The following is a 12,886-nucleotide window of genomic DNA, read 5'->3' as shown; positions in this document are numbered from 1 at the left end:
TGAGATGAGCTGCTACGTCTTCTATGAACATAGAAAATACTCTTGGTGATGAAGTCTGGCAGAATCTCATATTGGCAGAGATGCCTGTTCACTACCAACTTTAGAACTGTTCAATGCTTCCTGGCAATGGGGATTGGAAATCATGGTCCCTGAAAACCAATGGAGCACATCCAGTCACTCAACAAAAGAGAAGAAAAACCTTATGATGGGGAGCAATTTGAATGTCTTTTTAAACACTCAATTGTTTTCTTTCTTGTGGCCTAAAAATCAGTTGGTTACTGCTTTATTTTTCCAATTAGAAAGTACCGCAAATAAATGCATCATGCTGTGATATGGTAACCCTTCCATTTCTTGAGCTTTTACATTACGGACCAGGTCCCATGTGGCCGTTCGGTCACATCTACTTTCTGGACGAGAGCTAGGAAAATAAAGATTCTAACCATGTTGCAAATACCATTAGCCAAAATAACCCACTTTCTTAATTGGAAGGACATCCCCAAACTGTCACATTCCTCCCTCACCATTTTGCTTTTGGGAGGGGTAGCACTAGGAGCATGCTGCTTTCTTGCAGAGGATGCTTTCATCATCGCAAAAAGAGCCTCCTTGTATCGTGGATTTGAATGCTCAGTGGGATTGATGGAGCAGTAACCCACAACATGCCTGGCAATTGGGAAATATTTCCTTAAGGACGAATGTACTGTCGGGATTTCGTTTTCTTATGGGCCAAGCCAAATTTCAAAGGCTTCAGCTTTGGTGATCAGGATTTTACCTTAGTTATCCGCATTGGGAGACATGTTAAAAAAATGCTATTTTCCATCAGCAGAGGGTCTGTTTCAGCTGGTCATTCAGAAACGAGGAGGATTTGATATCCTAGTAGCAGCTGTGTGCCACAAAGCTTTGACATTAATATCACCTGGTACACAGAGACAAGGAAATGTATATGCCGACAATTGAGCTACATTTCTTGATGTACCAATGTGTTTAGACGCCATGCAACAGTCTGACTATTTTCTGCCTATGCTGCTTGCCTGCTAGAAGAAATGCTGCAAATCATTGAACCTAGACCCAAAAAGTTATATCACAGCTTTAGTGTTGGAGGAAGAACTTGCTCCTCTCACTCAAGCAGTAGAAGTGGCAGAATTCTTCAAGCAAGTTCAATCTTTTGCTTTCCTGGTCTTAAAGGGGAAGAGGCGGTAGAAGTAGGTTACTTTTCTTTCCCGTCAGTGAACAATGAACGGATCGGCAGAGGATCTTCTCAGGAAAAGGTGGTCTCTTCCTGGGGCTCAGCACACATCCTGCCTGATTTTATGACATCTGGAGGATGTAGTAATCAAAGTTTCCAGAACTGGCTCCAATAACACTGGTATAAGAGGGACCATGGCCTTGTAAATTGACAACATTTTAGGTTGAGAGAAAAATGAGGCAATATTAGGCTTGGTTACAGAGCTTTGTGATAGAGCTGCAAAAGTGAGTATTTAATCACTTGGGGAGACTATTGATGGACAGGAGTCAGGTGCTCTAGGAGCATTTTCCCCAAACCCCCCCCATTGCCATGCACCCCTTCACGCCCAGAAGTCTGATGCAGATTTGCCCCCTTCTGTTTAAGTGACCTCTAACTTAACAAAAAAAGCACACAAAAAAAAGAGGCCTAGTAGCAACTTACATTGCGCAAACCTGAAATTGCACAACGCTAGTCAGCCCGTCTTCCCATGGAAAATAAAAACCATTGTGGGAGAAGAGCGAGCAAGCGGCCTGACCAGGAGAGAGCGAGCCAGACCTCCAGGCAGCAGAAACCCTCCACTAGCAGAATGACAATCCAAGCTGCTTACAGGAACAAAGTCTGACCAGCAACTGCATCGAAGAGCAACCCAGAAGGACAACACTGTTACCTGCCATCAGGCTGCAGAACAGACAGGTTGGGAATCCGGCATTCCGTGTGCACCAGGAAGCAGTTACATGAACTGGGACACAGACAGTTTGTTGCTATAGCAAGCCAGAAACTCAGACCCAGCAGACCCAAACATCAGAAAGGGGTTGGGTTTAAGCTCACAGTTGGGTCTTTAATTTCCTGTAAAAACACCAAGGTTGTAAAGGCAGCCAGCTGAGGGAGGTAGCCAATATACGGGGAGGAGGCAGAAGGACACAAGGAGCAACAGAACAGTGTGGGTCATTTGGGTGAGGCTAAGGAAGACCAGGCAGAACAAGAACGGTGGAGAAGGGCATAAAGGAGAATTTCTGAAGGTGTGTCAAAGGTTAGGTGTTGGTTAGCGATAGAAAACTTGTACTTGGTTCAGTGTGTGCATGGAAGGTGTGAGTGAGCCAGATAGAGCAGTAAGTGCATGGTACGGTGAGTGGAAGGGTGAAAGGAGGGCGACTGTGGAAGGATGTGGGGCAAGTAGTATGGTGGGGTGGGATTAATAGAGTGTAGAGTGGAGAGTGGAGTGCAGTGAGGGATGATGGTAGAAGTGAGGGGCAGGAGTAGCAGTGTGGTAGAGTGTGGGAGGGAGGAGGAGATAGTAAGATCAAAGGGTGGACGTGGACAGTAGGGATAAAAGGAGAGTAGGAAGTGAAAGAAGAGACGGTGGGTGGAAAAGAAGGGACAAGGAAGGAGACCAGAGAGCAGTGCAGGAGGGTGTGGCAGTAAGATCAAGCAGGCCTGTGTGTCTGAAATGCACCAATTATTGAAAACTACCTTTGTGGACCTTCAGTCAGGGGCCACGCTGATTGGTGCCAGAGGGAGTTTGTGAGATAAGGTATTTATCTATAGGACAACACCGCCAGGTACAGCAACTGTTAGATAGTTTGGATTATCAATCTCAAGTGGCAGTCCTGGGCTTGAGACACACCTGTGATAGGGAGGGGCAGCCCATCCCCAAGTTAGAGATAGAGAGGGACAGGCCTTAGAGAGTCCCTTGACTACAAGTCAAAGACTCTTGAACTATCTTTGAGAGTTTGTGTTTCTTGAGGCCATCTGTGACATGAGCCTCGGGAGGAATGGGTATCCTCCATCTTAAGTTTTGTTTGCTAGCTATGCTCCAAAGCTGATGCTACACATCTCTGGAGAGATTCAGTTTTACCCTAAGCCTCGTTCCTTCACTGTCCCTTTACCCTTTTATCCTGAGTAATTCTCATTTGTTTGTTAAAAGTCACATTCTTCTATGGAAAAGCTGTGAGAAAGTCAATCAATTCAACTTTAAAATAGCCAAAATGTTGCTGCATCCCAGGAGTAGCAGTTGAAGCTCAATTCATATTTATGAATGCATTGCCATGACCTGCGATTCACCTTTGCAACCTTTTCAGCTTAATATTTCCTCTAGAAGGATTTTTCAAGTTTTAGCTCCTTACTCTATTAAAAGCAAAATGTTGGTAGGGTAAGGAGTTCCTGCATAAATCTTCTCTTGAGTTGCTCTAGAGGCAGCACATTAGCAATTATGTTTTCTGTCCTACACTCGTTTTTACATGCTGGCTTAAGTGTCTCAATGTTGCCTATTGTTTTAATTGTTAAAAGTAGAGGGAAACAGATTACTTTAAAGGCACGCCAATGGGTATTACCCAAATTGTTCGAACACAATTGTTCGAATGAACACTTGACATAATTTTAAGGGTCCAAATTGACTCTAAAAAAAAAGGTGTTTTGGTGGGGGGGTCGGGGGGGGGGATTTGCGTTGGTGGGGGGTTGCAGGGTGTTTCCCCACGCTCATATGTAACAATTGACCTTCACAATTCGGTCAATTGTGAAAAGGTCAATTGTCATTCGAGCAATTGTGACTCGAACAATTTGTATACAACCTGCCAATGTGGTTCCTGGAGGGCAACTGTTATAAAAAGAAAAGCGAGTAAATACTACAAAAACCGAGATAGATTTGGTGCTCATGAACACAATGAAGATCCTGTGGTTGAGAACAAGTGGTTCACTCTGTGAGACACTCTAGGTGCATTAAATAGAATGAATATATAACTCAAAGCTCTACAGAAAATGCCAATTAAATCCAATAAATAGCCAACAAAGCACTACAGTAAATTTACAATTCAGAAAAGATTGTGACAACTAATCATTTGTTTTCAGAAACGGCAAACAAAACGATTTAACAAAAATTCTGCAACTTAGTCATACGTTTATGCTTGCTGCTAGTTTACAAGCCTATTCCATAGTTAAGAAAGCAGTACATTGGAAAACGTACCAATAGTTAAAGTGCTTCATTTAAGGTTATTAAAAGTGTTTGACTGCATGCAAACATTTTATCAGCAATTTGACTCAAAGCGACATTGTTTTGTGTGCTACACACTCCATGTCAAGCATTAGCTCATGTAATCTTGGGTTATTCCTTGAAAGGAATGCACACCAAGAAACACTCCTTATATTGCAACACAAGTTCACCCCCTTACTCCTAAATTCATAAAGAAATGGCGATAGTTTTATTTTCATGAACATGTATATTTTGCTCAAGTTCTTAAATACCCATACAGTGATTTAAGGGTTTTCTAAAAGCATAGCAAGCCTGCACCCAAAAATTATATTATGCTTTATAGTCGGAAATGCCTTAAAGCAAGAACTTAACACTGCAGGCAAAATTCAGCAATCAGTACATCTTTCAAGAGTTTTACAAGAAAACTTTCAATCACCTACAAGCTTTTCATGCTTGGTGCATTAACTAATTTTTGAATTCCAATCAAGGATGGATACTTGTGCGCTAGTCTTTCTTGTACCCTTACGCACTGTCACTTTAAATGAAGTGGTAGATACATATTATAATGTATGATCTAAGAAACCGGTTATCGGACCATTTTTCAAATAGATCCCAATGCAGGAGCATTAGCCAATGCATAGCTCTCATTTAACATAAGGTAACAAATATTTTATTTTCTGAATTGTGCCAAAACCAGCCTTCATTTAAAACTTACATTTTATCATAATAAATCAAAAGAAATCTTTTGACTTTTGAAAACATTTAAATACACATTTTTGACCTTACCACAATAATAAAATAGGTCTGCTTTTAAGTATGGTGGCTAGCTTACACATCTTAACTACTGCTTTATGTAATCAAGTTATTTCATAAAAAGGTATTAATGCACGTCAAATAAACTTGTTTTATTAATTCTGCCTCTAATGCAAACAGCATTATCTTACACTACAGTTGAAATGAGCAGCAATTCAATGTCGCAAATGCATCGTAACAAAAGAAAAGAAGCGTTTTTATTTACAGCAATATTCTAAACCACCTTATGTCAAAAAGTGATCAAATGAATATGGTCATGGGTTCTTTAGCTTGGATAAATGAACATGTTCACATTATCTAATAAGGTTGGCAAAACCTGAATGGCAATTCGCTAGTAAATCCTGCTGTATATTTTTAAACTATGACGGCAGTACTCTGATAAAACGCCAGCCTAAGGCAATGACTGTCATGCCAGTCATTAACCTTTTGTACCAGTGCAATTAGTATCTTGTGTGCGTTTGAAGAACAATGTAAAGAAGTAGAAAAGTTCCACACTTAGGGGCAGGTGCATACTGTTTCATGCCTGGACACATAGCAGGGACTTCCTCTAATCCACAAATAGCATTCACATACCGGGGGCTGCCAATGCAAACCATTTAAGGCAGAGCTTTTAAACACAAAGAAATATTCACATTGTGTGAGAAAGGGTACTGCACATTTTCTGTAAAACAAAAAAGGGGAGACTAAACGTATTGTTTAATCCTAAAGTTTATAATTTCAACCACTTGAAAAATGTTTGCCACATGGGAATATTTACCATTTGGCATCAGTGCTTTAAATCTTTCAGGCAGCATTTCTCACAAAAAAAAAAAAAATGACTTTAAAACTCGTGGCGAAATATCAATGAAGTTCCATGGAGTAATAGCTTAGTCTACAGTAATTTAACAACTGAAAGATGTCTATGGTTGCTCAACTACAGGCCTTTAAGATGTTATTCTTATGAATTCTCTAACAAATAACATTTCAAACATTAATGTACAGGAGAAAGATAATAGCGCATTGAACTAGTTCAAAGTGGGCTTTTTTTTTTAAAGCAATACAGAAGAGAACAGCTAGGCCAAGCAAGTGAAGATGGTCATCAAACAATATACAATACATTAAGTAACCAACATAGCTTGTGGTGATACTGTGGAGGAGAACACACACAATCTTGACTAACAATTGTATGCCCTTTCTGTGCATGCAGAGACCTCTCCTAACACATTTTAAAGGTTTTTAGAATTTGGTGAATAATCTTCTGTAGGAATATGGTAAAGTGGAGGGAATCTGCATTCATTTGCCCTGGGTCACTGCAAAAGCACAGCACACAATAGTAAAAAGCTTTGTGCACGAATGAGAACTAAAGGTCATGTTATTCAGATTAGGTTTTGATGCTGCATATATGCAGTTTAGTGGCACACCAATCCATGATTTAGAATCTAATGTATTGTAATTCTAAGTGTTTTCGAAATCGGCAACATTTCACAGCTTTACATACTTGAATTATGAATTACTCTGTATTCATATAAACATCAAGCAAAGAAACCCCAGGCAAAGGCATGCTCAACCAAAAAGGATTTTGTTTTAATTGTTTTGAATGGTCATTACTCTCCATTAGGTCAAACATTTAGTTTCAATGGACAGATTTATACACCAAGGGGAAGACCACTTCTACACAGAGGACAACCATTGCTTTATGGGAGTGGCCACAGGAATAGGCTAGTAGGACGGAGAAGTGGGACATTTGGCATGGTGCGTGTATTTGGCTGCATACTTTTATCCTTGCCCAAATCTTTGCCCCTTTGAACAAAACAATTAACCAACGGTTCGTCAACATGTACATGTCCTGCAGCCAATTTAAAAACTGTTAGGTTGCAAGGAGATTCATCTTTAAAACTAAATAAAGAACACGTTTGCAAAGGTTAACACACATATGCAAATCAGTATGCAAACAAATACAAACTTTTACGAAAATACATAAACTGCTAATGTGTATGCATCCATCAAATCCTGGAATGCCTGTTGCCTCTCCGATGAGTGAAAATGGGCCTACATGCAGCACAGGTCGGCATGAGCCAGGCAGTAGGTATGCAAACTGGAAAGCCAAGTTGAAGACTTGTTCATTCTCCTCCTTCTTGCTTGGGTATCAAAAGGTGGTTGTTGACACTCCGAGACTTGAGAAGTGGTATTCAATTTACATAGGACAGAAGGGCAACACTAGTAAACACATGGTGATCATCAATGCAAAGATTAGTAGGTAATGAAGGGCAGCATGTAGTTAGAACATGTGAAGAAAAAAAAAACTGATAATATAGAATGTTGACCTCCCTACTCCTGTGACTCACCTAGCTGGACAACTGTAAACACCATGCTGATCAGGACATGACCCAAGGCACCGCAGGAAGAGAGCATTCTTAGCAGACATCAGCGAAGAGGAAGCCAGTTAAATTGAACCATCAAAAGGCACACGGAGGGCTATTCTTCACTCCACAGACACGCCAGCTGCACATTCTTGGACCCATTATCTTCTTTTAATGACAAAGTAGGGGCTGTGTTCTTTTTATAATGACAAATCTAATTAGCACAGAGCTTGAGATCTGCCAGAAGAGTACCCCCAGCATCAAAACGCACCATTCATTTATTGTTAAATTATTTAAATATTTATATTGTGGCAATATGCTGGCTATGAGTGATTAATCACTTCCTAGATCTATGCCAACTAAATGATGTAGTAAAAAAATGAATTCAGAGTTTTTTTTTACAGGCCCATCAGAAAAAAAAGCTACTTCAGTTCTCTAGATTGTCCACAATATGTTCAAATATGATTAGCTCTTTGTTTCAGTATCTGGGAGGATAGAATGGGCGTTTTGGTGCGAAAAATGGAGGACCCCTTGGGAAAGGTGGTCGTGGCCTTTTTAAGCTGTGAAACGGGTCCCTGGGCCTGAAGTCTTGTCGTGGGTCCCTCATCATCATCCTGTTTTGGTGAAGATTGTCTCTATGTGGTGGGCCCAGAAGTGGGGGCGGATAATTACAAGGTGGAGGTCCATGATGTTCTCGTGAGTGAATAGGCATGCCTAGGTTTTCCCGTGTTCTAGGTGGACCATTGTGGTCTCGTTGAGGCATAGCCATAAGGTCCCTTGGTGGTCCTACATTAATATTATAATGTTCTTTCATTGCTCCATGAGGAACCGAACCATGATCCTTTGGAAATGGAACTCCCCCTCGATCTAATAGCAACGGAGGGGAAAATGGAAGGCCTCCATGTTCCACAGGTAGTGGTGGTGGAGGTGGCGGTGCAGGAAATGGAATACCTCCAAGTTCTGGAAGAGGAGGTAGTGGAGGAGGTACAGGAAAAGGGCATCCGCCATGATCTGGGGGAAGAGGAGGCGCACCATGAGTCATAGGTAGTGGAGCAGAGTTTTCTTTTGTAAAGAGATTTGAATGTTCCATCGGTGGCAAGAGTGAAATAGGGTGGTCTCTAGGGAAAAGGCTTCCATGATCAACAGAAGGGCCAGGTGGTGGTCCAGGAGGGCCAGCTTGTTCTCTTAGACTGTGAAGATCCTTTTCAAAGAGAGGAGCAATGGGTGGTGGTATACGAGGCTCAAACAATGGATTGAAATTATTTGTTCTAAAATTGTTTACATTATCCTGGAATTCTGGGACATGCTCTTTATACTGGGTGCTAAAGGCTGAGACCCCAATGTTCCCACCCAATGAGGTCTGCTCTAGATCAGCTGATGGGCCATTATCGAATGAACTACCTGTGCTATTCATTTCAAACCAACCTACTCTACCTCCGTCTCTCTCAGAACCTCGGTTTCCTTTACCAAGCACTCTGATAGATTCTACAGTTTGAATTGGCTCTCCTGACAATCTATTAGAGGTGGGGTACCCCAGGGTTTGTATGGGAGCCCCTTTGTCTTCAGTGCTGTCGGGTAAGTCTAAACAAGATGATGAAACTCTTGTCTCTATTCGGTAATGTTCTTCCTGTAGCTGCTGCTTTTCGGGAGACATTCCAGTTTGGCTGAGAAGATTCTGCCCTTCATTTGGGCTGCTTTTAGAATTCTGAACAAACTGTTTGTCATCAGAGGATTTACGAGATGCATTCTTAAGCATGTTTTTAAACTCAATTGTTGACGTAGCAGAAATAGATGAGACTAAAGGGCTCTCAACACCAGACACGGGTGGTATACTAGTAGTTGTGGCATGAGTGCTTAGAGAGGAGAAATGCTGCCTGGGAGGCACTGAATGAGCAGAGTCTGGGAATTGGGTTTGAGGCAAAACAGAATTTAAGATGGACTGTGGAAAACTGTTATGATTTGAATCTGGTGTGAAAAATGGGTCCTTGCTACTAGGAGATGGAGACCCACCTGACCCGCCTTCATTTCCTCCCATGCTGTAATTGCCATATAACTCGGGGGAAGCAGACAATCGACTACAGCTGTCTCCTTGATCAACAATGGACCTTACAGATGGAGGAAAAACGGACTGCATACCAAACTCCTGAGATCGATGACTGTAACTTGTTTGAATTGGCTGATATTCCTCAGAATCCAAGAGTTTACTTGATGTTAAAATGGAGGCTGGAGGCGGATTCTCTAAACTAAGCGTAACAGAGGGTGGTGGGCCAGAATATTCATAGTCCCGGTAATCTTCATCCTCCTGAAAAGACGTATCCGGATAAAAATGTTCAGCAGGGGAGCCTAGTATTGATGAAGGCAGCTCCATGTTGTCCAGAGGTGGCCGATACACAGTAGGTGAAGACACTCCAAGACTGAATGATCTGTAGGATGCTAAAGAATTGGAAAGCTCGCGATAGTCTTCATCTCGGATTGGAAGAGGGGACCTTGTACTGCTAGCAGAAGAACCAGGGCTCATTATTTTAGATAATAGCGACATGGTATCGACATTGCTTGAAGTTGGCTTGTCCATCATCTCATCCTGGGTAGGAGTCCCACTTCTTTCATCACGGACTGGAGTTCCATCCACATTGTCTATTGAAGTACTTGTTGGACCAGTAAGAAAATCATTAGATTGACTTTCAGGTGCAGCATTACCAGGAGGCAAGTTGCCCAATATTGGAATATTTAAATTTAAGCCGCTGAAACTCGGATTTCCTTTGAGAAAATTGTGAATCTTCATTTCAAGACTGGTTGGGGAAGAAGGTGCAGATTCAATCTTGGTTGCAGATTGTTCTGATGACTGGCTCATAGTGTTCTCCGTAGAAGAAGGTGGTATGCTAGCAAATTCAACAGTATTACTGGAAGGTTTGCAATTAGAGCTTAGCAAAGCTGGACTATGCTCAACGGATGCTTTGCTGACAGAAGTAGAAGAGACTTCAGAAGTGGAAGAGTTAGGAGAGAAACCAAAACCTTTGGGCAAAAACGGTTGAGTATTGGATGGAACACTTTTATCCTTCATACTGGAGACAGTGGTGTTGGTAGGAGATGAAGAGCTCTGTGATGGGGCTATGCTTGATAAAGTAGTACTTCCAGGAACATTATTAAAAGAGGAAGATGAACCTGAAAAAGAGCAGATTTCAAATTAGAGTTCAGCATAAAACATACTCTTATTTGTTGGCCAAGAACAGGGTTAAGACACCCATTTGTCTAGATGTAAATCACACATTACAAAGACATTTGGAACAATGTGTTCTTTGAAAAGTATTAGAAAAGCTAGACATGAAGTTGTTTTTCAGATAAAGTAGATCACCTGTAAGTGACTACACATTTTTAACAAGCACTCACACAAACATTGCTTTCATAATTCTCAACACGCATTTCACCATTCGTTAAGAGGAAGAAAAGCAAACATCCGCTGAGGGCGCTCTTGTTGCGAGAAGAATTGCCTAGCATTTCAGTGTTGGACAGCCCTTGAAGGTGGAACCAGACTGATATGGAAATGAACACCTCATCTGTGAGAGCTAAAACGTGCCTGTAGACATCCCCCATGAGTGGGAACATATCCATGTTAGGCAAGAATTGATGTAGAAACCCTGTGGTAGACTACACCAGCCTTGTCCTCTTGGTATTAGGTAACCCACCTTTTGGTAGTGCGACTGAGCAGCCAGACTTATCTCAAGAGGGTTAAATGTGAGCTGTAGAGTTGTAGCAAGGTAACCCGCCAATACAAGTATCCAAATAACACTTCCACTCAAGGTTTTCTAGTAAAATAATTAAATAATGGTCAGTATTAAATAGGAATTCTTTAAAAATGCCAATGTATGTAGCAATCAATTACACTTCAAAATACTGTCTCAGAATTAACACAAAGTTAGTAGATACTCTTTAGAGATGCTTCATACACACCTCCTACACCCTGAGGTTACTTCACCAACTAGGATAGTAATGGCATTTATAGATCACTGGTATACTTTGTAAAGTTCTGATGTTTCTAGAGAGGAAAGGTTAAGGGAAGGAACAAGGTTAAAAATGTTCTCAAAGCAGGTGAGCACTTTAAATCTTCTAATGAAGTCTAGGTTGAGGAGAACCATATCCAGTTTCAGAAGCACCTCAAGACCTTCCTCTTTTCTTCTGCCTTTGCTCCCCCTCTCCCCTGCTGATCTGTTCTCTTGGCACCGTGCACCTGGCCACCCTCTGTCCTCCGGACCCAGGTACCTGCTCATTCTGCCACCCTCCTGCACTGCCTCCAGGCCACCCCTTGCACTGAGGTCTGTATCTGTACCCATACAGCCCCGCCCCCATTTTCTTCCTGCACTTATGAGACCTACCCTGTGTGCTGCCTTAAACCTAGCACTTGCAAATTGCTGGCTGCACTACCACTGTTTGTTGCCTTTATTATTTATTTATTGTTCTTCATCTGTTTCTCCTCTGCTTCACAATTTCCACTTCTCCCCCTCTCCCATGCACTTGCGCGTTCCCAATGTCACTGGGCCTAGTAAGATCGCCGTTTTGTACTCCCTTGTTCCCCTCCCTTGCCTTGTCGCACTCTGAAACACTTGTGTACGAGCGTGATAGAAATAAAATATCAATAGATAAAAGCCTTTCCCAGCAAGATTAGTTTAAAACCAATGCATCACTTATGAGGGATACTTAGAATCAAAATCAAATGGAGTAGAAGAGTCTGCAGGGATCCAGGACAGCCAAAGTCAATTGGAGCAAAGTCTTTGGAGCTGAGACAGTCAAAGTCTTTCACAAGGTTAGAGAGTTTGTTGTAGACAAATCTCTGCGGTCACAAGCTGTTATACTAGCGAAAGTTAGAGCTGAAATCAACTCTAGAAAAGCCGCTACTGCAAGTCTCAAGTGAGAAGAGCAAGCTACAGACTATGAAGTAAGTACCTCAAAGTCAGAACAGTACCTGGTTAGAAGAGGATGTTGCAGCTGGCTCCTGTCTGGTTACAGCGATGCAGATCCTGTGTTCCTGGCCCTCAGTCGTGGGAACAAGAGGGAGGACGTCTGGGGACTCCTGCGGCAGCAATTCGATAGTCGGCAGCAACTACAGGTTTTTTTCAGATCAGCAGGACTTGGTGGTTTCAGCGATCGGTAAATAGCACCAGAGCGGATCTTGGACACCAATTGGGCTTCCTTCACTCCTTGAGTGCAGCACTCTGAGGTGACTTGAGCTTTGGTCGTCCTGCTTGGGAGGGTCCTCTGGAGATTCCTGGAGCATTTGGCCAGCTTACAGACGCTGCACTCGACTATAGATTTCTCAACCCCTGGGACCCGATTTCTGCAGCAGCAAAGTAGTACAGCCAGTTGGGAAAGGTCTTCCAGCAAAGTTAGTCTTGGGGTTAGATGGTCCCACTAACCCAAGGGAAGAAGTTGTCCTTCCCGGAGCTTCTCTAGTCGATCAGAAAAAGGAGTTTAAGCACAGCAGCAGGGCTTCACCAGGCAGTTCAACAGTCTAGAAGGATGCAGCAAGTTTCATTCACAGTTTCTTTGTCAGGT

The 12,886-nt window shown here is 42.2% G+C and overlaps 1 protein-coding gene across 1 annotated transcript in view; it reads right to left on the bottom strand.

Moving 5' to 3' along the window:
- Window positions 1-5,071: 5,071 nt before the first annotated feature.
- RPRD2 (regulation of nuclear pre-mRNA domain containing 2) overlaps window positions 5,072-12,886 on the bottom strand; it is a 708,220-nt gene continuing 700,405 nt past the window's right edge. The window contains exon 11 of the mRNA XM_069649727.1: window positions 5,072-10,501. Within this exon, the coding sequence (XP_069505828.1) occupies window positions 7,818-10,501 (2,684 nt within the window). The 3' untranslated portion in view covers window positions 5,072-7,817. The remainder of the gene's footprint in view (window positions 10,502-12,886) is intronic.

Source organism: Ambystoma mexicanum, chromosome 1p (genome assembly GCF_040938575.1).
Source record: "Ambystoma mexicanum isolate Mex_15411 chromosome 1p, UKY_AmexF1_1, whole genome shotgun sequence".
Classification (NCBI taxonomy): domain Eukaryota; kingdom Metazoa; phylum Chordata; class Amphibia; order Caudata; family Ambystomatidae; genus Ambystoma; species Ambystoma mexicanum.
Note: the sequence above shows the minus strand (reverse complement) of the source record. Positions and strands in the feature narration are given on the sequence as shown.